The 27,669-nt window shown below is 42.4% G+C and overlaps 1 protein-coding gene across 6 annotated transcripts in view; it reads right to left on the minus strand.

Annotated features, from left to right (window-relative positions):
• Positions 1–80: 80 nt before the first annotated feature.
• The window catches only part of radil (Ras association and DIL domains), a 31,622-nt gene continuing 4,033 nt past the window's right edge, over positions 81–27,669 (minus strand). For 2 of the 6 annotated variants that reach the window (XM_026171558.1, XM_026171559.1), the window contains exons 3-21: positions 26,815–26,929; positions 24,970–25,483; positions 18,110–18,217; positions 17,460–17,575; positions 17,173–17,361; positions 16,415–17,099; positions 15,780–15,910; positions 14,679–14,716; positions 13,910–14,064; positions 13,636–13,748; positions 13,327–13,443; positions 11,964–12,087; positions 8,627–8,799; positions 8,227–8,377; positions 6,001–6,227; positions 5,083–5,419; positions 4,017–4,156; positions 2,080–2,219; positions 81–1,830 (exon numbers count right to left, since the gene is read on the minus strand). In XM_026171558.1, the coding sequence (XP_026027343.1) occupies positions 1,731–1,830; positions 2,080–2,219; positions 4,017–4,156; positions 5,083–5,419; positions 6,001–6,227; positions 8,227–8,377; positions 8,627–8,799; positions 11,964–12,087; positions 13,327–13,443; positions 13,636–13,748; positions 13,910–14,064; positions 14,679–14,716; positions 15,780–15,910; positions 16,415–17,099; positions 17,173–17,361; positions 17,460–17,575; positions 18,110–18,217; positions 24,970–25,483; positions 26,815–26,898 (3,642 nt within the window). In that variant the 5' untranslated portion in view covers positions 26,899–26,929 and the 3' untranslated portion in view covers positions 81–1,730. The remainder of the gene's footprint in view (positions 1,831–2,079; positions 2,220–4,016; positions 4,157–5,082; positions 5,420–6,000; positions 6,228–8,226; positions 8,378–8,626; positions 8,800–11,963; positions 12,088–13,326; positions 13,444–13,635; positions 13,749–13,909; positions 14,065–14,678; positions 14,717–15,779; positions 15,911–16,414; positions 17,100–17,172; positions 17,362–17,459; positions 17,576–18,109; positions 18,218–24,969; positions 25,484–26,814; positions 26,930–27,669) is intronic. The other 4 variants (XM_026171560.1, XM_026171561.1, XM_026171564.1 and 1 more) reach the window with 4 other exon arrangements.

Below are 27,669 nucleotides of genomic sequence, written 5' to 3' on the forward strand. Positions count from 1 at the left end.
TTAAAAAAAAAAAACTACTAATAAATCACACAAAAATGGCAAATGTAGCAAAAACAATACAAATTAAAACTATCCAAATGTATCTTTTTTTTTCTGTAGCTTCGGTTTTAAAAAAGAAACATTTTTCTATCAGGTACTTCATGGTTCAGGCTTCACGAGGTGAAGGACGATGTTTTGCAGGTTGAATCCGAATTTGTCAAAAATGTAATTTCACTTCATTTTTTCCACCAAATGCATGGAACAACCTGACACATGGGTGCTTTTTGTAGTCCATCTTCAGGACTTTGTAGTTTTTACACAGCAGAGCTAGGCTTACATCCACCTTCACATTAAAAGGTTTCTTATAAGTGCAGTCGAGCTCTCTCTGAGCTCCAGGCTTCTCTTCATCTCGTCCTCACCTTCTGATCTTTTCTATCAAGGTAAAGTGATCGGGGGCAGGAGGTACTTTATGTTGTACTATACGACCACGGCAGCTGGGTTGTTTTGTCTAGTAAAATAACTGCTGCTGCTAAATTTGTTTTATTCAAAGCATAATTAGAATAAAGAGAATTATATCTGATTCCAGGCAGCTATCCAAGCCCAATATTTTAACCTAAAACCAGCACAAACAGCATGGGTGGCTACCACTTTTCTTGTAATGTTGTTGAGCAAACCATGACATACAAAAAAAAAGTTTACAACCAATGACTGCACTTTCCCTTTTCTCCGTCTGTAGGCTTTAGTGTCTCAAATATATTTCAGGAAAAACAAAAAACCCACAACAACACGAGTCGTTCCCAAAGGCGACTTCATCTTCTGAAGATCCAAATAATATGTGTGAGACAATGTTGAATATTTACAAACAGCTGTTTATGCTGCAGTTTAAATGCACTGCAAGGATGCAGCTGAGAGTCTGGAGTGGAGCATGTGGTCTTCATGGAGTGGTTATTAACTAAGTGCCCCCTCCCCCAGCGAAGGTGAAGTCCAGGTACGATGTCACAGGTGGAACGGGAGAGCGAGGTTGTACTACTCGTGATTTTTCAGTTCACTGCCTCTGTCGTTTTCTTCCACTCTTCAGTGCAAAAGTCAACACTCGTTCACAAACTTGCGTCTGTGGAGTAGACGCTGATACTGCTCGCTACAACAAATGGATTTACAAAACATTCAGGGGTTCACTGAGGCTCACTTTGTTTGCAAATACTTCTAAAATTCTAAAGTACATCTTCAGTTTGTGTCTACCTGTTTCAGAGAACTGGGTAGGCATCTCAGCGTGCTATTTACATCTGGAATTTAATAGAAACGACTCAAAAATACTGTTGGCAAAAGTCACACGTGCCTCTGGGCTTGACTGATGAGAATCCGCTGTGCTTTAAACCGCCTCACACTGCATACTGATTGGTTAGACCTAACCCACCTCAAACGCTGATTAATTAGGCAACTTTCCTCGCTGCGGACTCCTTTGAAGTCACCGAGGGTTTAAGACTGTGTCTGTTATACAAACCCAGCAGGAGTCTGCGTGAGGGAAGCAGGTACGGCAGCTGTTCAGTGGAGTCGTGGAGTGTAATCTGTTTGGCTTTGAGCCGTGCAGACGCTGGGTTTCACATTCATATTTCATGAGGCGTAGGTACTCCTTTGGCTGAGAGTGGTGTGTGTATCCCGTTTGTCAGTGCACACATCTGTATTCCTTGTTAGTTCCTATCTCCAGTCCGGTGTAGCATGTTGTGCATGTCTTAGCTGGGAGGCCGAGGTAATCAGCAGGAGGAGGCGCTGATCTTCTCCGAGACCTCTGGGTCGGACTTGGCTACCAGGAAACGCAGTCGACCCCCTCCCAGACGAATCAAATCCACCGCGCTGTAATGGCACAAACGGGAGGAAGCGGAGGGAGAAGGACAGAGTCTGGTTACCTGATGCTCAGCAGAAACGTGAGGATAACATGGCATCACTGTCTGAGCTTCGACCAATCAAAGTAATCAATCGGCTTAAGAGGCTGACAGCAGTGGTTAGCAATGTGGAAAGTTTGCTCATTGTCATTGAAGTCAGTGATAACTCAGTGGTATCATTTATCTCTGTTTAACGCCTCCACTATAACTTCTCCCTTACCTCTGGTAGTCTGCTCCTATCAGACTGGTACCGTTCACCGCCAGGATGCGGTCTCCAATCCTCAGTCTGCCATCAGAGGCGGCTGGTCCATCGGGAATCAGAGTCCGGATGTAAATGCCTGGAGCGTTGAGAGGAGTGTGCTGCAGGATGGAGAAAGCAAAGGAAATCGATTGATGCCACAGCCAGGGAAAGTACTTGGCCAGAGGCAGGTGTCCATTAAAGCTGTGTGCATTCACTACTACTGATAACTGCTGATTTAAACTGATATTTAGAAGTATACAAAACCCAGCACCACTACCTCTACCATTGAACCTTTTCTAGTTAGTCTGGTCTGGTTTTCTGGTCCTTTTCTAGACACTAACGTTAACAACCTTTTGTTATAGGTAGGAAAATTTGCACACAATAACAGAATTATACTCAAAGCTTGTAAAATAAAGTTAAAACTGAGTGTTATCTTCCAATTTGCACACAATATAATAACTTTAGCGAGCTGTCACTTGAGAAAGCATCAAGGCTCTGGAAAGAAAACTAGTGAGAGATGTGTTTAAAGACCCTAGAACAACTGCCAGGACGCAAGTGAATGACTTAGCTAAGTTGGGAATTGTAGTCTCAAAGAAGACAATCCCTAGAGCCCTGCTAGAGTCACTGGACTGTGAGGATGAAGACCAAAAAAAACTCAACTTCTGCAGAAGAGACACCTGCAAGCCAGACTGTATGCTAAGATCAACCTGGTGAAAAATGATGCATACCAGAATTATAAAACTAAAGCTCTTTGGCCTCAGAGATTCTGGTCATGTTTGGAGAAAGAATGGAGAAGAGTGCAAGCTAAAGAACACTATCCAACAGTGAAACACAGTGATGGAGGTATCATGCTGTGGGGATGCTTCAGTGCGTCTGCAGCTGCGTCAAGGTGAAAGAAAACCTAAGCAGTCAGCAGCAAAACTGGGTGTAGGTTGTGATTTTATCTTATAAAACAACAATAATCGATAATCTCCAGAAACCAAAGTAAAGGTTATTAACTTGCATGCATAAAACCCTGACTTGAATGTCATGGAAAATCTGAGGAGTGAATTGAAAACCATCAAATCTGGAGGAGCTTGAGATATTAGCCAAATAAAAATGGGCTGGGATTGCTCAGGAGACGTGTGTGAGACATGTTGAAAACTACAAAAACAACTGCAGGCTGTTATCCATCAAAAAAGATGCACAAGTGACTGTTAAAATTAATGGGCTAATAATTTTGACCCTGGTAGTTTTTGGTTTTTGTGAAATAATTTTGTTTCTGTGCACAAAGTAAAAATAATGTAAGCATTCAAAATAAAACCACAGTGTTTAAAAACTTTAAAAATTTCTTTTTTTGCTATTTGGGCTGATTGGGACCTGATGAATGTAAAAACAAAGAATTACCTGATTTTTTTTAATATACCTGATTTTTGTTTCTAAGAAAAATGAGATCCACATATGAGGACATTCGTTTTAACAGTGGCAGAGAACAGTGGCAGTATAATGTGCATATTAGGCCCTTGTAGAGCAAAATTTGGTATTTTGGTCTAGACAACCCAAAATGTGTTGTCCACACGCCAGGTCCTAGGAGGGTAAAAATGACATTTTCAGGGAGGTAGCTCTTAAACAATAAATAAAGGATATGAATACAAAGTATTAATTTACTTTGCACTTTAATTTATTTGCAATACGTAACTTTAAAATGTGTAAAAAGTAGTAGTTATCAGTGTCAGTATTTATTGTATGTCTAGCATGTGCATGTGGATACTGCTGAAATTTGTGAATTTCCCCCCGGGAATGAATAAACTATCTATAATCTAATCTATATACTTAGATCTAATCTTTATACTATATACTATATGTTAGTGACCCAGCATTTTTAAAGCACGTGGCTAAAACTCGATATATTGTGAAAAATGCGTTTGTCTACTTACCAGGCCGTCTATGAGTCCCATGCCCAGTCCGTAGGGTCCCTTGTCCAGTTCCACTACAAACACCACACACAAGTCATCAGGAAGGGAGGGGACGCCGGGGGAGGATACAGGGAAAGGGAATTCACACCCACTAATACACCCTGCAGAGGACACAGACACCCAAAGGCACAAAACACACACAGACACACACAGGGTCTCGCTATGGGGTTGGACAAACAGGAAAAAAACACTAGACTTGCTGTGCAGAAGAAACACGCGGATATTCAGACATGTGCAAAGGTGCAGCTGCTATACCACACACACATGCTTCTGCCTGCAGAGGTCACACTCACTACACAGTGAAGGGGATCTACTGTTGCACACACTTTAAATCAGCATTTTTTGTCATGCCCTTTCAGTGCAGCTATAAAGGCGTTTTAAACTGAGCAGTAATAAAATGTACAACATGCCACATTAATAAAGTGTTTGTGACAAATCCTCCCGCAATACACACACACACACACACACACACACACACACACACACACACACACACACACACACACACACACACACACGTCACTGAGTGACATGGTATTGACCGTAACATGGTTGATCAATGTAAATCTGCTGTTTCTTCATTAATTCTGTTCTGCAGAGGGTGTAGTGCCAAAGCAAACTCTGGATTCCTGTGACCTTAATTAATAATGGTTTTTGCCGCAGTGAGATGGATGGATTTGAAACTTAGAAACGAGAGCAGAGGTTGTCAATATCTGCAGGTATCTACTGCTGAAGATCTGAAATGTTGCTGATTTTTTTAAACACATGCATGCTCACTATCTAAAATTAACTGTAAGATTTAAACTTGCACATCTGGGGTGGACAAAATAATAAAAAATAATAATAAAGCGCATTATGCAATTCAGTACAAAAAAAATCAGCTTGTGTGAAGCCTTTGTTCTTTTTTTGGTAAGGGGGGGGGTCTGATTACACACTGGTACTTGTTATTTGTGTTTTTATCAAAAAAATTAAATCTGCACATTAGTTTTTGCTATTTTGTCCACCTCCTGTAAATAACGTGGCCTACCCTCCAGTCCGTTGGTGATGAGTCCATTGGTCTTTTTACATTCAGCCACAGTCCTGCCGGTGCAGCCGTTGGTCTGAACGTTGGTGCCGATGAGCGGCACAGGCCCTCCTCCGCCTCCTCCTTCAGGGTACAAGGGGGTATTGGGAGGAGTCAGGAGGCAGGACGGGTCTGGATTTGCAGTTCGAGGGTGGTGAATGGTGCCGTTCCGTCTGAGGCTGTGTGTGTGAGACTGGCCTGAGGGTCTGTCCCGTCCTCTCTCCTCTCCTGGCTCTCCTGGCCCGTCGTCCCCTGGACCCCCTGAACGGGGACTGCTGTGGCTCGGAGGTAGAAGCTCCCTCTGTGTTGAGATGGGACAGACAGACTTTAGAGGATAATCTGACATCTAAAGTGAGGATGCAGATGATAGCAATAACAATTATTCCTTTTTTCTTTCACCTGCAAGAATATTTAGAGCATCGCTGAAGCTTTGCTCCTGCATGAAAACCCATCAGCTTGAGATGATTAAAATTTGAATGCATTATCATTGCACATATTAATGTTCCAGTGAGCATACTTTTAAATGCATACTTTTCTGTGTGCGGGTATGTGTACATATGAGGGTGCTGTAACACTAGGGATTATGGTCTAGTCAGCCGTTCCCACTAATTAGACAGCCTAAAGACTAATCAGATTAACCATGATTTAACCATGTCTAGGTTTCTCTGTGTGTGTGTGTGTGTGTGTGTGTGTGTATATGTGTGTGTGTGTGTGTGTGTGTGTGTGTGTGTGTGTGTGGGTTGGCTGGAATAGAGGGTTTTGTCTTTCATTTATGGGATTACGAGGAACTCCTCAACAGCCACAGCTGCTGAGGCACATGGCCTGGATTACTAGGTGTACTCAAGTACACACTTGAGTGTGTGTATGTTTGTCTTTCTGAACCTGAACTTCCGGCCAGTCAGCTGTGTTGGTTCCATTGGAGTGTGTCTGCACACTGGGAGTGTTGGTGTGTGTTTGCGTCTTGGTGCGGAGCCCCCACAGGTAGTGCCGGATGTAGAGCAGCTGTCTGTAGATGCTGTCTTCTACACACTCGCTGTCCAGGTCCACTCTGAAGCCCGAGCTGGGCAGCACAATTGGAGGGTGGTTCTCAAAGCTCTCCAGGAGGTCGACTGCAAACACAAACACTGATGTTAACATAAATCTGTGCTGCTGTCTTGAAGGACTACATATTCAATACACAATGCACAATTAGTATAAATAGCGCTAGCTGCTAGTTAGCATTAACTGTATTGAATGCACACAAGTTTACGCAACGTGTATCTAGCACTCTCTCTTCTATCTACCAGTTCTGATCCTGGTTTCAAGAAACCTCAAAATGCTTTGAAGTATGAGTAGGTCATCAATAATCCTTGTTTTTTAATTACAATTTTGTCTTCCAACAATCACAAAAACTATTTCGTCTTGATGCGTGCTCAGTCATCCAGGTATCCCCAAAAGTTGATTCGGTTCATCTGGACGTAGCGTTTTCAGTGGGAGAAACGTTTCATCACTCATCCAAGTGACTTCTTCAGTCTCAGCTGACTGCAGGTTTCTCCAATCTTATAAATAATGAAATAATTGATCAATGGTCATGAGAATTTGCATATTAATGATCAAGGAACTGACCTCCCAGTCCATTGTTCTTTCAGTGGTGCCAGTTTCAGTCATTATGCAAATGTACTGTTTATAAGATTGGGGAAACCTGCAGTCAGCTGAGACTGAAGAAGTGATGAAACATTTCTCCCACTGAAACGCTACGTCCAGATGAACCAAATCAACTGTTGGGCACAAAAACTATTATGTCTTCTTTATAACAAATCAGTGCATATCTTTCCCTTCCTCTGCTCTCCTCGCTCAACAAAGTGCCCAAAGTTCACAAAGTGTTAGATTGTTCACCCATTAACAGGTAAATATGAGGCTAGACCAAGGTAGTTTTATTACTTCATTATGTGATGTCAAATACCTCAGACTCGGACGTTTGGTGCATCTGTTTGGCTGAGGAGCCAACGGTACAAAGCTACCACCTGTAGGATTATGACTAAACGCCTTAAAGTCGAGATGCCGCCTGCACATGACCTTTTCTGCAGCGTAAGAACATCAGTTTGTCTTGGATAGCTTTGGATACCCTTCATCCTGCATCTCAGTTAATGGGAAAAGTGGAGCTAAACTGGAGCAGGCAACCTATTTTTCTTTTTGATTTACACATTCACCTAACAAGTGAAAGCTTTTTAGTTCAATCCCAGAAAGAGACAAATCTCTGGGGTTGCATCAGGAAGGTCATCTGGCATAAAAACTCATGCAGAGCTAGTATCCACACTTACAGAGGAAATAATGTTAAAAATGTTGTTTTGACAGCTTAATAAGTGCATGGTGCTTTCAAAGTCAACGAGTAATTGTGTTAAATCACTGTGATTCAGTACTGTCTGAGAATTTCTGCTCCTTTAGTTATAAAGCTGCTTGTCAAACACGTAAGAAAAAATTTCAGCTATTTCCTGATATAGTGATATCGGCATCTATATGCACCAATAAATGAAAAATACAGCAAGGAAATAGACAACAGGGAAAGTCTCCCAATTACATCAAGAGTGTTGATGTTTCTTAGTTTGTCAACCAGAGGGCACTCTGCAACTTCTCTGATGGTAATGCCACAAACCAGCTGACCCAAGTGTAAACATATAAACAACAACGTGTCAATAAAACCATCATTTTTTCATTTTTAAACTGTACTGTCATGTAACGTTAGTGTGTACTAATAAATAATAGATAAAACAGATTAAAAAAAAAATTTTGTGTGAAAGAAATAAAAATATCGGCCCACAAATAAGATTTTTAAACGACCAAATATCAGTAGCAGTCCTGGTTTAAAACAGATTTATCCACATTCGCATTCATGTGTATTTGTTTTTGCTTGATCTTCTCCTTCATTCTACAAGCTGCTCAACAACCCCAGTAAACCATTACACAATTGACCTTTAGCACGACAGTAACAGGCCTCCAACTGCCAACTCACGAGATTCAGACCAGTATTTATTGTACCTATAATCCCAACTCATAACACGAGGGCTTCGTGTTGTCATAATGTTGTCAGCGTCTCTGGCCGGAAAAATTCACACAAGCTCACAAACGTACCTGTTCTGTATATGTACGGCTCGTCCTCGCTGCTGGGTTGCCATGTTGGAACGGGGCCTATCTCTGCTGTGAGCTGGTACTGAGTGAGAATGCGGTGGAGCTGGACTGGTTTTAGAGTTGGGTGCTCACTGGACAGCGCTCGCCACCCCAACTGCAAACAAAGAGCAGAAATAAATCCCAGACTTGAAGAGATGAGAGGATGTCAGGGGAGTCACAAGTTTATTAGCAGGGTTTTGTAGGACGTCACTCATCACAAGCTGATCGATCACTTCATTTACAACTTGAGACTAATTTTTTATTTTAAGATTTTCTGCTTACGCCCACGTATTCCCTCCCCATTGCTTATAGCAATGTGAGGCTCATCATATACAAACAAAAAAGACATTTCCCTGTGTGTTACCTGAGTGAGCTGTTGGGGGTGTGTGGCCAATATGGACACTGTGCTGTTGAGTTTGGTGAAGAATTTTTCAGCCAGATGTCCCAGACCGGACCTGCTCGCCCACTCCATGACCATCCTCAAGCATGCCTGAATCTGCAGCATCTTGGAACGCTGGAACCAACCCCGAGACGGACCTGCGTGCACAAAGACACATACACACACACACGAGCAGAAGGGAGCGTTTTGAGTATTTAATCAGAAACACTGCAGTAGATTTTTATTTGAGGGTGTGCGCATGAGAAAGGCAGAGTAAAATACAGAATGTGTGCTTCTGAGATCTTACGTCTGCGTGCATGTGTGCTGTTCGGCAATACAGACATTAATTTTTAATTAGGTTGTGATTGCAGTAGGTGGAACAATAGCAACAGCCAGCAACCGCCTACTCCTCGCAGAATACAAATGCACCGCTGCAGAAGGGCTCAGCTGACTGAGCTCCTGCTTGTGTAATCCTTCCTTTTCTCTCCCGCACATCAAAGAACTGAAAGGAAGTTTTGTGGCAAGTTAAGCAGGCGATGACTATAAGTCTAGCACTTTTGAAGCTGGGATCCTATTGTTTCATTACCTCACTGCAGCTTTAATGCATTTAATACTTTCTGGTATGTACCCCTCCACCCCCTCAAAGTGAGCTAAGGCTCGAGTTGGGGCTCAGTAGAAACGATGAAAAATAACTGCGCTCCAATGGTGTCATTTTTTCAGAGCCTGCAAATATTTTAATACCTACATTTTACATAATCAGAGCAAATGTGCAAAAAATCTATCAGATGTGGTTAAAATCTCCTTTTTAATCTGTAGTCTGCAAGTCAAAACAAGCAATAATTAATCTAAATACTAGTTCTATATATAGTAAACATACACAGCAATATATAATGCAATAATTCTGCAATGACAAGGCAATCACAATTTTATCAGCCAAATATTACCCAATATCAGCATTATACGCCCATATTGACTAAATAATGGAAATTATAGCTGATATGAGCCAACAGGCAAGTAAGATGCCATTCACCACTGTCCAAGGCTGACATTTATCCGATCCATTTACTGTAAAGATTGGCAGTTTTTCTAGATAAGAGAGTGTAAAACAGACAGGAAAGTACGGTGGGGGGTGGGGGTGACATCCAGAAAACAGTCTGAGGCAAGCTCGAAACCCGGACGCTTCAGCAAAGACTCTGGCCTTCGGTACATGGGTCATCTGTTCAACCAGGTGAGCTATAATGATCCATCCAACAGACTTTTCAACAGGTAAAGAAATTTCTGTAATCAGGCAAATGTCTAAAAATCCCTGTACAATTTCCTAAAGCATCTGACATTAGAGAAATAAAACCTAAAAGTAAGAGAGTTTTTGGCACATTACTTACAAATACCAGAAATGATGAACTGAATAACTGTTGCACCTGCAATAGTTAATATTTCCCAGAACCCATACATGAAATGTCTCAATGAAACCGTCCGCTTCCTATATAAAACTATTTAAAACAGGCTAGATAACAAACTGTGGGCAGCTGTAAAAACTGATGTAGTAAAATTATAACAGAAATGTCCACAATTCAATAAAAAAGCTGCCACGGGATGCCTGGGTGGGTGTAGATCCCAGGGGGAGACTGGTCTGGTTATGAAAATAAGTCAGACTGTAAAATGACCCACGGCTCACTTTTTCTGAGTAAACACTTTCCTGATAAGTTTATGGGCTCAATCGCTACTTATTGAATACAAAGTGATCTTTATTTTGTACATTACAGTAGATGTTGAGTACAATCAAAGATAAAGCAGAGTGTGGCTTGGGCGTGTCTGCTATAGAAGAGTGCAGTGTTTTTGCCTTCTCTGTAAAATCCCCCCTCATGGCATCTAGTATCACAGCAAGTCTAGTTTTAAAACAGCACTTCAAAGCCACATCACCGATACTTCCATCCTTAATATACAGTCTCTGTTTCTACCAAACATGTCTAACTTTTGCTTTTAAGGACATTAAAGTCAAGGGAATGATCTGGATTCCTAAATTCCTTTTTTAGGACACACACAGACACACAGTCCTAAACTGAACGTCTCCCCCCAAAATCACTACAAGCAGCACATGACAGGAAGCTTCAGGCAGACAATGAACTGGCAGCATTATCTGCTGACTGCGCGCACACACACATAACTTCTGCCATATGTTTTGGATGCACGCACACACCCTCCGCTGTAATAGGCTTATGTCTAGGCATACAGTAATCTATATGAGAGGCATCGCAAACTGACCAGACATCTCTTAACCTCTCGGCAAAAGGTGTGATAATGCCGTGTATACCCCAAAATCAAACCATCCAAACAGCATTTATTATAATTTGTTAGCAAGTTTTCCCTACAGCACAACGAACATCTCCGCCACGCCGTTCATCTTTCCTCGGCTGTATGATTGAGCAATGTGAGTGTAGGGTTTTTGAATGCTGAATGTGAACAAGTGTGCATGTGTGTGTGAGTGGGTTGCGGAGCACCCAGTGCGAACGTCAGCGTTACCTGCTACAAACTCACTTCTCTGTTACCATGGACACCATCAGCAGAGAAATATCAATGAGCGACAAAAATGGGAGCGAGGCAGAGAGAAAGCCAGACAGCAAGGCAGAGAGGGAGGTGGAGATGAGATGGGGGACGGTGTAGCCCCTGCATGTATTAAAGGTATTTCTCCTTCTGCCTTTGCCAGACATGTGATCTGTCCTGTCTCTACGAGCTAATGAAGACATATGGCATGTATCTGAGTGTGTGTGTATGTGTCCGTGTGTGTAAGACAAACGATATAAAGAGAGGGCGAGGGGAGCTGGCTTGACATGCAGACACAGCTGGCAGTAAATTACTGTTTTTTTCTGTTTTTGTTGTTGTTATTTTTAAAGAAAGGTAAGAGCCTATTAGCAAAGTCATCATAACAACCGAACGACCTTCCAGCCCTTTACCCTTCACTCCGCCCTTTTTCACTCCTCCCCTGCTCTATCTGCTCTCTCTCGCCTCCACCCAATCCCATCTCCACTCTTCTTTGTCTCACCCCCTGATGGCCAGATGGAAAGAAGGAAGGCAAGACGGAGGTGGGGGAGGAGGAAGAGGAGGGGGAGAAACAGAATGCAGATAGGAGAAGGGCACTGAGGACAAATCTGGGTTAGTCCCCTGTCAAAATGCTGACAAGGACACAAGGACACAGTTTAGTTCACTGTGTCTCTCATATACTTTCACAACTGTACGAACCCGGAGGGTCTAATGCAAATGCAAAAGAGAGAGAGAGTGTGTGTGTGTGTGTGTGTGTGTGTGTGTGTGTATGCTTTTTCTATACCTTTGTCCATCAGTTGGTTAAACAGTGACACGTTGGAGAAGAAGAAGAGGTAAGCAAACATTTGAGCCTGGATCTCTGGGTGAACCTGGTAGCCTTGCAGAAGCTCCTGCGCACTCTGAAAGACCTGCACACACACATACACACCCATAGATTTCATAGTCTTTGCTGTAGCTTCTATTCCTATACGTCAGTATACCTAAGCAGCTACAGTTAGGTTCATAAGTATTTGGACAATGATGCATAAAATCTACCACAATAGATTTTAAATCCTACAATCATTATAGGATTGTGTAGGCTTTCAGAAGGGGTTAAATAAGTATTAAGTATTTCCTTATCTGTTTAGGGGTTACAGTCATTTTATACAGTTTTATACAGCCAGGTGAGGGCTCTTCTCTCAAGATCTAGTTTCGATTCCATGTGTTGAAGTTGCATTTTTTAATATGAGGTACAAAGAGTTGTTAACGCAAAAGAAGGAGGACATCTTTAACCTGATAAATCTACATAAACCTTTCAGAGAGATATCAAAAACTTTGGTAGTGTTAAAATCAACAGTCTGGGGAATTATTAAAAGGAAGGAATGACTTGGCCAACTGAAAATGACTGAAGACAATTAAAGTGGATGATCACAGAATTCTTTCCGTGGTTAACAAAAACAATTTCACAACATCCAACCAAATCAGAAACACTCTCTAGGAGGTAGGTGTATTATTGTCAAGGTCTACCATCAAAATTTGTCTTTAGCAATAGAAATACAGAGCGATTACTACAAGGTAAAAATTACTGGTTACACTCAAGAAAAGGAAAGCCAAAAAGCCTTTGCCTGATAACATCATTCTTTGGACAGATGAAACCAAGATTTATTTGCACAAGAATGATGAGAAGAGAAAAGTATGGAGGAAGACAGAAAGGCCTGGCAGAGCATCTCAGAGAGAGGAAATCATCATGTGATGATGTCCACGGGTTCAAGACTTCCAGACTTTTGAATAAAAATGTTTGTAATTCCTGAACACTTAATGCAATAGTTCTGGCTTTGGACCGGATGCTATTTACGACCCCTGAATTAAAGCTCAAAGTCTGCACATATATTGACTGCCTGACTTAAAATAGACTGTGGTGGTGTAGAGACACGAAATTAAAAATTCTGTCATTGTCCTCAGTTGTATGCCTCTAAATCTATATATGTTGGCAATCCAAGCAGGGTAGTAGCCCTAAAATGTGCATGACAAGCATCTCTTATAAAAATAATTTTAATATGTGCAAATACTCTGAAAACAAAGATATCACTGGTGTCTTAACGTTTTAATAAATTAACTTCTCATGACCTTGAAAACCCGAACTTATACAAAGCTATGCACATCCCTACCTGCAAGACCCTTCGCACAGGTTCAGGAAACCCCACGCCTCCTTTCCAGCAGGGCTCAGAGCTGTCGACTGGAAATGGATTACAGTCCAACAGACCCGGTAACACCACATAAAGAGCCTGGACACAAACACACGAAAACAGAAATACATTATGATGAAGGTGATCGGAATTACAGAATAGTTCACACCATCCGGGCATTCTTTGTGCCCACGAAGGTGTGTTATTATTCATCCGGTGCAATTTAAAAAGCACAACAAAAACCTTCTTAGTCATTTAGAAGATAGCATCGCTGCTGTGTTGACAGATTACCTTGGTGATATAGTAGACACACTGCTGGAAAGTGTACATGATTACTTCTTCCAAGATTGTCATAGCCTCCTCATTGGCTGATATGGTCGCTGATAGCAACGACTCCTTTGACCCTAGACACAGATGATGGAGACGGAGTCACATTTAAGATATATACAGGGAGAGAGAGAGGGAGGGCTGTAGCTGTGTCAGTATCTACTGTATGTCAGTGTGAGTAATGACTCCAAGTTGTTTCCACACTCATCATTCTGACTTTGCGTATGTGTGTGCGTACCTTGCAGTGTCTCTATGCTGTGTGTGTATGCTGGTGCTCTTTGCTGTATGAAGTAGAGGATCTCGATAGAGTTGGACATCCAGAAGAAAATGGTCTGCAGGTCTGGGACCAGGTCTGAGATGCTGAGCAGAGACAGCGAGGCCGGGTCCTGGCTACTTGGACGTGCAGAGACAAGTTACACACAGTCAGGTAGGCTTCTCGACACCATGCACATTCCTACATGAACTGCTTTCACACGTGACCTCTGGACAGTCGGGTCAGGACTTAGCCACCAATCGGACATTTTCACATTCAGCACACAGCAGAAGATAGTTTGCTTCAGATGCATTCTCACTATGCACAATAACACAGTGTGGTTTAGGTGAGGGAGCTGCCTGACTAGAACGTGCAAGAGGCAAGAAAAAGGACGACCAATTGCTCCCAGACTATGAAGTGTGCTATTCTCACACGAGCACAGTCGACGTCTTACTAGTTTGTAGCAGGTTAAAAGATCTTTTAATGACAGAGAACTCTGTTAACGTAATCCCTGCCAATGATGAATTTTTCTGTACTTTCTGATCATAAGAGAGTGTTTGATGGATATGTTTATATATATTCATAGTAGAAAAATATTCTGGGAGGTCTTGAATGATAAGTGAGTCCCAAGTCTCTGGTAAGTTCAAAACAATGCTCTATAAAAGGTCAGGGCTCAAGGCAGCCACACAAAATAAAATGCACATGAGACCGTCAGCTTCCTATTTTTTAACACGAGCTGGAAATTGATACTTACTGCTGAGCTTGCTTCTGCGCCAGCTCCTTTGTCTTCTCCTGCAGGGCGTACACGCACACACACACACACACACACACACACACACACACACACACACACACACACACACACACACACACACACACACACACACACACACACACAGAACAATTAAGGGCTCATTAAACTTTTAAAGCGTGCGTAGGAGAAGCACACTTCATGACGCTTTTACTAACCTACAGTAAGAAGTAGCACCACTATCATTTACAAACCCATAGTGACACATGTTGAGAATTACCTCATGCTCCACTGTCCTGAATATAAAATCACCCTAATTATAATTGAAAAACAAAACAAAACAAAACTAATTAAACAAAAAAAGGGAGAAATAAACCACACCTTCCTTTTAACCAACAGCCATAAACTGAATACATTTTTGGGGCTTCCTCCAGTGTGTAATTGCAGCAGTTGGCCACCTCACTTGAAGCAACTCCACAGCTCTATAAATTTCACACTTTCAATATAACATAAACCTTCAGGAAACATTGTTTCACTCTGAAGTACTGTTCTTTTAATGACTGTGGCTTTAGTCCAACAACTAACTGACTAAACTCATAAGATGAGACACATCAGGGAGCTGTTCTCACCGCAGTGGGACAATTTCCTACATTTTATTGCAAAGTGCAGGAAAAAAAGGTCACAAAATATTCACAGTAAGGTATTAAAATATCAGATAAGGTGGCATCAAATCTTTATGCAATGCTGGATAAAGTGGACTTGTTTGGGAAACAAGTGTAGAGGAGATGAAGGTAAATTTGATCCCTTTAGGAATAACTACCGAAGAAGTGTCTGGAGGGGTAAAATGAGTATTTGCCTAAAGTAAAGCTCAGGGGGTGAAAATCTTCTGCTTTAGGTTTTTTTATGTGAAAGCCAAATAACAAGCATAGCAGGGGTTTAGTTAAAACAGACGACTGTGCACGGCTGGAGTGTAACACAGTATAAAACATGATACGGCAGCCTGTTTAACGATTCACCTGACCTGACATGGCTGACCAGTTCCTCTCCACACGAGGCCAGAGGGACCACAGAGAGACACAGACACAGTAACAAGCTGAAACTGACCCATGCTATGCTCTGGATTCGCCGGACGATCTTGAGCAGCAGTTTTCCGAAACTTCCAGGTGGGAATGTCGATGCAGAGTGCTGTATGCACATGCACAGCAGGTAGGCAGGTGTCAGCTTGTGGTCATCTCCTGAGCAGAGGACACAGGTCGACTTATTGAAAACACACTGAATAATTTAGAGGCTTCAATGAAGCTAATTTCAGCTGGAAGGCATATGAAGAGTAACGTGGTCAGGAATCGTAAAACCAGAAGCTGCTGTTCAAGTCTTAAACTTTTATGTTTGCATTGACACTGTTAATGATCTGTACGCAGCAGGACAAGGACGAAAACTGCTGATGAAATACTCTCCTTGTCCTCCCACAAATAAGTCGGTAATGTAATAATCTGCCTGAGTTCATCTACTGAGAATTTATTAGTATTCAAATTAAGTTTCTCCACGTTTTTGAGCTTGAACTGAAATGTTTTCCATCACTGGGCAGCAAAAGTCTCATATAACATATTGTGGATAAAGAACCACAAAATACAGTTTGGTACTTTTGCTAGAAAATCATTTTAACTGGACCTCAGATAAAAAAAAAAGGTTCAGTTGATGTCTTTGATAATCTTTATATTACAGTAAGCCAGGCTGCTGACCTCCAGGTTCTATGAGAGACACGATCCTGTTTAGCAGCTGGTCTTCATGAGCCTGGTCAAACTCCAGCTGCAGCCTCCTTTTCTGACCTCCTCCAGCTCCTCTTCCTCCTCCATCACCCCCTGACACAGTAACTGGCCCTCCTGTTGACGTCCCCACGCTGCGGGGTTTCACCAGGTGAGGTTTGAAACCGCGTCTGACCGCCGGGGTGCTCGACACCTGCGCTGCTCTCTCTTTCAGCACGGAGCCGCACATCTTACAAGTCTGAGCCCCGCCCTCTCCCTCCTCCGCCCCTGCATCGTAAAGCTGACCCAGCGTGCGAAGGCGTGCCAAGGTCTGCGCGGGTAGTGGCTTAGAACCTGTGGGGTCCTTGTACAGAAAGATGTAATGTGCCCCGAAGGAAAGGAGGTCACCGTGCCGCAGCGTGGTGGAGCGCTCGCAGCGGGAAAAGTTCACCAGGACTGTGGCGTTGAGCACGGCCTCGACTGCAACGCAGAATCGTTGACTCTCCCCCTGCTCTTCTCCTTTGTTGTTGTTGCTGGCGTGGCGACGGGGCGCGGGGACTCGGCGTAAGCGGCAGTGGAGCGGCAGGATGTCGGGGGAGAAGAGGCAGATGTTGGGACGAGCTGATGGAGTCTCCTGACCGACCGTGTGCTGCTCTCTGTTCAGCAGATACACCAGGCAGTCCTGCAACACAGAAAGCAAAAAAGGTCACAAAAATCAGACACACTAGAGGTCTGATTTTTGTGAGTACCCTCACCTGCCGATTGAATCCCTGAAGCAGCAGAAGATGAGGGGACTGGTACAGAGAGTGCTTCACCCCTCCTCCTCCTCCTCCCTGACTGCTCTCCTCTTTTCTCCGGCTGCTGGAGGTCCCCTCGCGTTCTCGGCCTCTCAGTGGTCCTGGCAGGGTGGAGTAATAACGCTTGGGCTCCTCTCCCAATCCCAGCTGCAGACGGATGTGCATGCACACGTTTAAGATTGAATGCACTTCATAAGCAGTTCAGTAAATACTAACAATCAATCATCTTCAGCAGGAGGCCCCACCTGGTTGAGGCTAGTCTCGCTGAGGCTGCGACAGAAGGATGAGTTGCTGGATCGGGGCAGGGTCAGCGTCCCCTTCGCCCTGTTCCTCTGGAGCTTACGAGCCTGGGCATTAATATCTACGATGAACAGCAAGCCAGAGAACACGTAGGGAGAGAGAAGGACAAGAGGGAGAACAGGTGGAGAATAATAAAGAGGAGCAAGGAGAGGCAAAGAATGGAAGAGAAAAGGGAGAAAGTGTGCTTAAACCTGGTATCTACTTTCTTAACATGTATGTTTGACAGATGGGGAAACTGAGTAGGTCTGGTTGAAGCATTTTCTCAGACTTCAGTAACACAAATGCATACGTCATGTGTGAGCTGAGTGAAAACCAACAAAACAAATCCAGGCAGGAGTGAGACAGTCAAAGTCAGATGAAGTTAATGGTGCTGGATGGAGCAGCACATGTAGCTGACAACAGTGAACCAGATGAAAGGTGAACTGAGCTCGTCGTGGCTCGAGTTTGAGGACGTTTGAGGCCATGCAATGGCTCACACAGATTTACCCACACACGAGAAAATCACTGGCAATGGGGGTGGCACTGGTGACAACGCAGGTAGAGGTGGTCTTCATGGCAATGACTGACAGCCACCCTACCTGAGGCCAGTCCCCACCTTTAGAGCTGGACTGTACCACTCGACCACACCGCAGGGGGGAGCTCCTGTGTTTGCCCAGCCCAGACCGACCCATTAGAGCCACCAGGAATTGTGGGGTTTTGGGCCCTACAGCAGGGTGGGAGGGGTTAGGAAGGGGGGTAAGGTGAGAAAACACCCCCACACCAAGGACAAAAAACAACCCCCAAACACACACGCCATCCGCACAACACAAGACACAATACATGCACTGTGGAGCAAAGTGAGTCTGTTGTGCTTTAAGTGAGAAACATCAGCCGTTAGTAGAGAGAGAGATACACAGTTAAAGGTGTGAGGCACAGGATTTTTTTTACTCTAACACATCACTGACAAATTAGCTGCACTTTCCATTAGAAACTTAGCGTGTTTCAATCTTTAAATTTGATCTGTTTAGATGCTGTGCAGTGATATCAAATTGGATGCCTGCTGCTGGCTCTGAAGGGGAGGAAAACCAGTAAAAATGGCATCAAGTATACCACTGATGGATGATAATTGGGGTTTAACAATTCCTCCACATCCACCATCAGGGTTACACTTGAGTTTTTAGCATATTCTTTAACCATCCATTTTCCTTATGAGCCAATTCAGGGTCACTAGATGCTGGAGGATATCCCAGTTAGAGAGCACAAGATGCAAGGTGCACCCTGGATACGGTACTTTTAATTTTTAGTGGGGAATAAAGAGAAAACTTGTTGCTCACTGCATGAACATAATCATCCCTGTTTTCACAGCCTGCAAACAACTGCTGTTAACTGTTCATTGGTAGAAACAAACTCTAGCCAAGACATGATTACTTACATCATGAGTGGATTGAAATTTTTTTTAAAAAGCACACAGAGCGAAGCGGCTAGCTAGCATAGGCATCATGAGTGCATTACTAATATCAGGAAATATTATTACTCATCTTAATCTTGATCACTTCCCACAGTTAAATGAACATGACTGAATGATACTGAAAATGTGCCGCCTATTAAAATGCTAAGTAAAAGAAAATCAAGCACTCCCTAAAAAATAGACACCTCGTTTGGAAATACTTAGAAATTAGGGGGAGTCAGTCATTCTGTACAATACGGTAATTATAATTCTACAACTGTTTATAACTTGCATAGTTCATATTTCATATTTCTGCATAGTTTTTATAGTTCACATTTCTGTATAATGTTCATATTTATATCCTGTTCATAGCCTGTACATATAGTTATAGCATATTCATAACATACTTTCATATCGCGTACATTGTAACATACCCATAATAGACCCATATTTTTGTACCCTCATACATATAATAGACCCATTCTGTAATATATCTATATTATTGCTAATATGTATTTTGTAATATATCTATATTATGTCTAAAGCACTTTCTGGATGGATCCAAACCGCATTTCGTTGCCTTGCACTTGTGACATGTGCAATGACAATAAAGTTGAATTCTATTCTATTTTATTCAGTGATGGCAACTGAAAATAAATTATATGCAAAGAGTAGTGAACGCAAAAGATACAAGATACCGTGGCAAAACATCACAGGTGAAATACAGACGGCTCTCACCCCTGTCGAGTACTTTGCTACAAGTTTTATTCACGTCCATCATGCAGGTAACCTGAACTGAGTGAAGAACTATATTTTGCTTCACAGAGATGCACTTAGGTCAGGTAAATAAACACCTTATTTTAATTAATAGGAATGAAGCACAATGTAAAAGTGAAAGCAGCGCTCCTGCTGACTTTATTTAGTGTTAAGGTTTTAGTGTAAAGAGATAAACTGAATTTATTTGAATAAAAAGGAGAAATGTTAAATAAGCTTGGAAAATAATCACGATCTCAATAATGATCGAAATAATCGTGACAGTCATTTTGTTCATAACTGTGCAGCCCGATCAAATATCTTCATTTATCATTTATTTATACATATGTGGCTTACACCAACACAAAGCCTGTGTTAAAGAGAAGCTCAGTAAACCATATTTCATCACAAAGCTCGGCTAATTCACCAGCACTGTTTCTGAAGCTCATGCACTGAGTTGCTGGAAACTTAAAATCTATCAGAAAGATAATGATAGGTGGAGGCAGTGGATGAAGCGGACGGTGTGGTAGCGTATCATGGGAAGTTGAACCAGGCCACGAGACCTTTGTAACACATTTATAGCTGGTTTTACAGCTATTACGCATCTAATGATAAGTGAAATAATTTGGCCGTGATGTGCTAAGTACACGTTGAAAATCCTGGAGTACCTTTAAAGTGCAATCTCGTTTTCAAAAAGTGTGTGTGAGAAGTTTCACACATGGGCATGCACCTCACACACAGAGAGACGAGTGAAAGACAGAGACAAAAAAGACTTCGGGCTGTGAATTCTGTTAGCATTATAGCACCACTGAGAAAAGGTTAGTGTGAAAATGAACATGTGCATTAATATGTTAGTTGATAAAGCTGCTCTCAGACACTATATAAAGGGGAATTAAGCTGCGTTTTTCCATATAGAGCTAAAAATGTCTCAAAAACACTGAAGAATTAATTAAAGAATAACACTGGTGATAATTTGTACTTCATTTGTTTACAACTCCTGTAAAATGCCAAATCCAACAATAAATTGTTCATTTTAACCAAAGACAAAGTCTAATGTGTGTGTTTGCCACAGAGCGTTCACTTTATCCCGAAACAAAATAAAAATCCCTGCGCCTCACTGTGGCACTGGCTGATCTAACCTTCCTTTACAGCAAACACTGTAGTGAATTTTATTTGCGTCAGTCTCTACGCTACTGTTTCCACGACTGCTGCCCAGAGAAAACAGAGTAAACAGGGAAAACAGAAAGACAAGGTGGTGTCCGGCAGTGGTGGTGGTGTGGGAGGTGCGGTGGACTATTTGCTCCTCCCAAAACTCAGTATAGTGGAAACACTACAGCTGAAATGTTTTAGGTCAACTACAAATGCTCTGTGAGTTTTTAACTAAACATTTTTAAAGCTAATAGTGCTGTTCTTATTTAACCTTTAACGTTAAATGATCAGAAATGCCTTTAATGAGATTAAACTTTTTATTTTTTTTAATCAGATTTTTGATTGGCCAACAAAAGGAGGTGTAGCCGAACTACGTGTGCTGAGCATCACCTCTGCCAATTCCAGTGACCCAATCAGACCTCTCCGCTGTGTTTGTCTTTTCAAACTTTATGGGAAAGACAAAAAAAACAACAACTGCATCATGAGAGCCAGTGCTCATCAAGTCTCTGCTCCACTGTTGGTGAGTTAATTTCTAGTATGCTATTATCATGCTGCTTAACACTAATTTGCTGATATCTGTATCTGTATCTCCAAAACAACATGACGTGCTAACTCTGAGGATTCAAAATAGGGCTTCCCAAGCCTATGTACACTCTATATTTCCAGCCCCACGCTGTGTTACCAGATTTAAGTTTAAAATGCTCACAGATCATGTTAACCATGCTGATTAAAAGAGCGATAAATGTGGTTAGTTCAGTGTTTGATGCATCAGCAAAAAGTTATTTGGTTTTGCTTTTACAAAAACTGTAACACTCATTTGACAGCACAGCTCAAATTAGCTCTAAGCGGAACAGACAGCGAACCGGGAGGTCCCTGTTAACAACTGAGCAAAAGGACAAGTAGATGAGAGAGTCTAATTTGAGAAACAAATGCCTCAGGTCCTCAACTGGCAGATTATTAAACGATATACTCAAAGTATTAGCTTCAATGTCAAAAGCACAGTTACAAAGAAGAAGTCATGTCTGTGACTAGCCAATGAAAAGAAAGATGTGAAAAATAACTGTTTACAAAATTATCATTCAGCTGTTACTGTTTTTATATAATGAAGTGAGGCCAGTACAGTCACCAACCACAACCTCACTGTTGGTTATATGAACACATTGACAGTAAGAATCCCCCTTTAAACCAGTGCCATCATTGCTTTAAACCCATTCATGTGGATGATGCTGCAGAAGAGAAATGTCATGTCTGCAGATTACCTCAGTGGCGTGGCAGGTAGAACATTTAAGGCTAAGAACATATAATGCTTTTCATTTGATGGGATAAAGAGTTTTCACTGGTTAAAATCCTACAAAACAAAGTGGAAAACATTATGACAATGGAGAAATTATATAGTGAGGGACAGACTATAGTCCCCTTATCCCAGTACACAGATGTAATCACGCCCTTTGACACAACTTTTAGCGTAGTCAAAACCTGTGTATTTAACTTCCACGTACACCGTGATACGTCTGTGACTATTGCAGTTTACTTCTATTAGCACAATAATTTTTCTCATCAACCACATAAACTAACCTTTCAGAAAAGTTTGCTCAGGTTTTTAATTAAAATTAAAATTCTTAGAATTAAAATAAAAAAATTCCCACCAACCTTATGCTTTAAAGATCTTATGCTGCTGTCTGCACAAATACCGTCCCTCTACTAACCAAAACAATTATCCAACAGTACCAGAGACAGGCACAACATGCCATTCTGAAATCCCTTTAAAGCCTTTTCTAGAAGTAAGTCTCAACACTAGGCAGCCGTCTTCCCTCTAGGCACATATTTGGGGAGTCATTTTAAATCGTTATCTAAATAAAACAATGGTCACCAGGGCATAAAATTATCTACTGTATAGATTAACCAGACAAATTGGATTATAGGATGAGTTTGCTAACTTTGTGTCCAAATAGGTTTTTTAGAAAGCTAGTTAGTTTCTCTGCTTGCTCTTAATGTCCAGGTTCAAAACATGCATCCATCCATTCTCTTCCACTTATTCAGTTTAGGGTTGTAGGGGCTGGAGCCTATCCTATCATAGTGTGCCAATCTGTCGCAGGGCTAACATACAGACAGTCAGCCTTTTATAATGTGCCTGGCTCACAGACACAATGAAACATGGACATAGGACTATAATATCAGTGGGAAAACTGTTCTGTCTTAACTTCTCTAAACACTTTCCTGTTTATGAGTTTATGAGCTAAGTGACTCATTTTTAGTCTTACTGAATAAAAATTAAGTCTACTTTGTAAATCTTGTTCATAATACTTGTCGCATCTGTTTTTTTAAACTACCAAAGATGCCAGCACTACCAAAATGCTCTGAAATATGCCCAACATTGGACATTTAAATTATTAATGACAAAAATAGTTCCTGAACAGGACGGAACAGCAAATGTTAGGATCCCTGAACTGAATTTAAGCGTGTTTTCACATCTTCAGGGTTTAGTTCATTTAAATTAGACAGACTGAACACTCTGTTTCATGTTCCCTCTTGGTGCGATCACACTCGGGTGCGGATCAAAACAACCACATGAGACCCTTTGGAGAAGGCGGTCTTGGTGTGGTTCTAAACAAACTCCAGAGCGGTTCGTTTATGGTGTGAACGTGATCAGACCTCCACCCAACCCAAGTACCAGGAGTACGTAGGGATATGTCAAGGTACTGCAGATGTGTAAGGGGCTGTACGGCTAACAATTAGTAGCTAAATGAACAAAGGACATTCTTCTTGTATATACTTTTGTTGCTCCACCCCAGACCCATGTGGCCAATAAGCAGATTGAATACTTTCACATGGTTTGCTTGGAGTTGACTTGGATTTTTTTGTGTGTGAAAACAAACTACAAGCTACAAGCTTACAAACCCATCAACTGATTTGGACCAGAGTAAATGAGCTATAGGTGTGAAAACACCCTAAAACACTCCTCGTTTCCTTCACCTTCAACCAGAAACAGCAGATCGTCCCTCCCTGGTTCTGCTCCAGATATCTTCCTGTTAAAAGGGGTTCTTCCTTCCCACTGTCACCTAGTGCTTCCCCACAGTGATTGTTGGGATATTCTTTTCTAATAATGCTGGGTCTTTACCTTACAATATAAAGTGCCTCGAGGTGACTGTTGTTCTGAGTTGGATAGTTTGCCACTATCCATTTTTTTCCTCACGAGAGCCTACATTTAGAAAATGTTATGGGCTATTTAATCTTTGGTAATACATCCCTCCATAAACAAGCCTCATGCAGATTACTAAGCGACTCTCTGGCCAGCACGTAAGTTGACATAGCAACCAGTAAACCCTGGCATGCTTCATGAGAAATGTGTTGCAGCTATGTGTGACAGTGAGGCTGAAAATACTCGCTCCATCTCTACCAAAAAAACCCACAGTTGCTGCGTGTGAGTGTGTAAATGGCAAACTTTTCATCAATCAGTAAACCAATTACGCATAAAAGGTCACATCATGGTTTCAACAACGGTACACAGCTCAGTGTGGATCAGCGTTCATAGTGCTGCATTGCAGATATAAAGTCATAACTGCTGTTTACCTGAGCTTCCTGAATCTACTGAACAGAGAGAATCTCGCCCAGGTGTGCACAGCATCGTGCAGGTACTTTAATAGGAAGTGATACCGTTTCACTGTAGTACAAATGTGTCATCATTACAAAACACCAGAGTGCCTACACCCATCCACACCTCCGGTTTTGAAGGCTTCAGCTTTCACTCAATCAATCGACCAGCTGTCCAGCATCTCACCTGCACACTGCGCTGTGTGTGTGTGTTTGTGTAAAAAGCACAGGAGTTTGTGCCTCTGATAGAAACCTAAATTACATACCTCCTCCTCGCAGCACCTCCGTATAAACATATGCAGGCACAATATCTTCATCAGGATAATAACTATGACAAAAGGTTTTATTCTGCATCTTCCCTCGCTTGCACTCGTGAACGCGCACACACACACACACACTGCAGAGGAGCTAACGAGCTGTGCTTTTCTGCTGAGTTTGACACGTTAAGAAAGGAAGGGAATTAGACCAGCTGCTGAGTGTGTACTTGACTACCTGTGTGGGTGTGTGTGTCTGTGCATCTTTGTGTGTTTCCTCACCAGCCGTGATCGTATCCTTCTCCTTAGCGTTTAGTTCCTCCACCTCTGCTCTCCTGCGCAGCTCAAACCTACGTGCGTGTCCTTCTCGGGGTTTCCACAGCTCTTGGAGCAACAGCGGCTTTTCATTGTCCCCCAGCGCTCGCAAGCATTCAGTCCGCCACCCTCCTCCTTCTCCCCCACCGATCACGCCCCCTCCCTCGAAACGTCCGATCACATCACACAGGACATAAGAGTGGGCAGCATCCTTGTTGAGCGAGTAGCGCTCGAGTGCCTCTTTCACAAGTTCCTGCGCGCTGGAGCGTGGCGTGGCCAGGACGCTCTTGTAGTTGGCACCGGCGCAGATTTCGTCTCCGAAAATCTTCAACACGCCGGGGGCCGAGCTCTGAGTGGAGAGTTCAGCCGGGTCGTCAGCCGGCCGCTCCGGAGGCTCAGTGGTCGAGCGCCGGTCCCCTCGGGTGTTTGTTCCAGTGTCTGTAGGAACACGGTCTCTGTAGCTTAACGTACGGTACAGGACCTGGCAAACACACAAAACCAGTGAATGTACTGCAGGGCCACCCAGTGACAGGCATTATGTACAGTTTCTTCTTAAAAGGATCTGCATGTTTATCCAAGCTATTAAAAAACACACGTGTATGACTTTGGCTTTATGTTATCTCAGGAATAAACATCCTCATCAGCACACTGGATGAAGATGTGCTCACCACACGTTTTTAAGGCAGGCAGTGTGACTTGTCATAGCAAGAGAAGCACAGGTGACACAGTGACTTTGGCTCAGGTCCATCAAGCGCCCCGCCAAGTCACGACAGTGAGCCAGCATGCACAGTCACAAAATAAAGCACACCCATTTTTAATGGAGAGCTGAAATATCTCCTAATACAAAATAATAAAGATATTTAAGTAGTCAACTGTGCTGCATAAAGTCTCTGTAGTTGTTTATTTTACATGTGCTAAAAGTTTATGCAGTGTATTTCTTCCATGTTGGTCAGAATTTCTAGACATTTCTCGGTTATATAGTACAAAGCAGAGACTGATGAAGCAGAGAAAACCAGGCTGTATTTACAGATTTGGGGGTTGCCCTCTACAAGGTCGTCCTCTCATTAACATCTATGGTGCTCTTAGATTTTGCTCTCCATTCAAAGCTTCATTTTTATCCCTTGCACGTTTGCGACTTCACCACCGAGATCCTTTAAACCTTAAACTTTGCACTTGTCCTTAAAGTGCAGCTGTACACCAGCACCTAAAGAACAGAGGACCCTTCTTCGAGAATGCCACTGTTCACCTTTTGGACCGAAAAGACAGATGGTTTTGAAAGAGGAGTAAAGGAGTCCAGCTATGTCCACTGTGAACGACCATCACTGAGCAGAGGTGGTGGCCCAAAACGCCAACGTCAGCCCCCTGCGATGTAGTCTTGAAATACCATCCCAGGTGACCTCAATAGGTCACATGATGGGTTGGCGACAAGGTCTCACAATGGTTTTAGCCTTAACCTCCAGTGATGGTAATGAACCAGGCCTTTTTTAGCACCTCACCCGATATGATGGTGTACATGATAAACAGAAGGCCAGCCGCCTTCTTTTTTAACCTTTTAAAGCCAACTGAATCATATTTGATGCATGTATTTTTTTAGACCTCTAAGCAAAGTGAAATTCACGATGAAGAGTTTTCACACATCGGAGGAGAATGCAGCTGGGATATAAGCTAAACTGACACTAAGTGTTCACAATACATCAAATAAGCAACCACTATTATTTCACTTTATTTGTTTTAATCAGTTATTTTGACCTCCGTTTTGAAGCTTTCTTCTGTGAGTATGTTTGTAAATGCCGAGTGTTTGTGTGTGAGTACCTGTGTGAAGGTCCTGCTCTGACGTTTCAAGCGACTCTTGGACGGCAGGGACATACTCGCCCCAGAAGAAGAACCGTAGAACATGATGCTGCGGTTTGCTTCACAGACTCCACAACTGGTGAGTAAGAACACACACTTTTAGATGCTTTGTTCCTAATTTGATGCACAGGAATTAGATGTTTGACGTTGGGATGCACCGATCCGATATTTGGATCGAATATCCAGCCGATCTTGACTCAAAAACCTGGACTAGATATCAGTTCACTGGCCCGTTCTAAGGAGCCAGTCTATTCTTTTTAATTCTATCCTGGAACGAGTCAGCAGTAGTGCATCAATTTAAAGTCATTTCAAAGTTTTCTTTGCATGTTTGCTACAGTTTCTGACTTTAGCAAACTGTGGTCATGTGACTTATGAAAAGCCTCAGACATGAAGATTTCCCAGTAAACTTCTCACTCTCATTAAGTGCAGTTTAACTCTTGCTGTGAAACTTGTATTGCACTTACAGTCAACATGACATATTGCTGTCAACTTGATTGCTATTGTTCCACTTCACCTGACACCAACCAGCTCCACACACACTTGTGAAGGAGATGCAGTCACAGTGAGACTGGGAGCAGGAAAAGCAGAAACTAGAGTAACCATAAATAACACCAGTACACAGTAAAGACTCTCACACTGAGCTACTAGTGCAAATAATAAAACCCTTTTTTTTTATTCTTCATTTTATTAACTTCTTAAAACTGTTTGAGCTTGAGGTTGCCTACATTTAAAAGAATGGCTCCCGGTGTCTTCATCACAGTGAGGAACACAGCTTATTAATCTAACACTGGTACTAAATTAGATCTGTATCTGTAG

Source organism: Astatotilapia calliptera, chromosome 6 (assembly GCF_900246225.1).
Source record: "Astatotilapia calliptera chromosome 6, fAstCal1.2, whole genome shotgun sequence".
Taxonomy (NCBI): Eukaryota; Metazoa; Chordata; class Actinopteri; order Cichliformes; family Cichlidae; genus Astatotilapia; species Astatotilapia calliptera.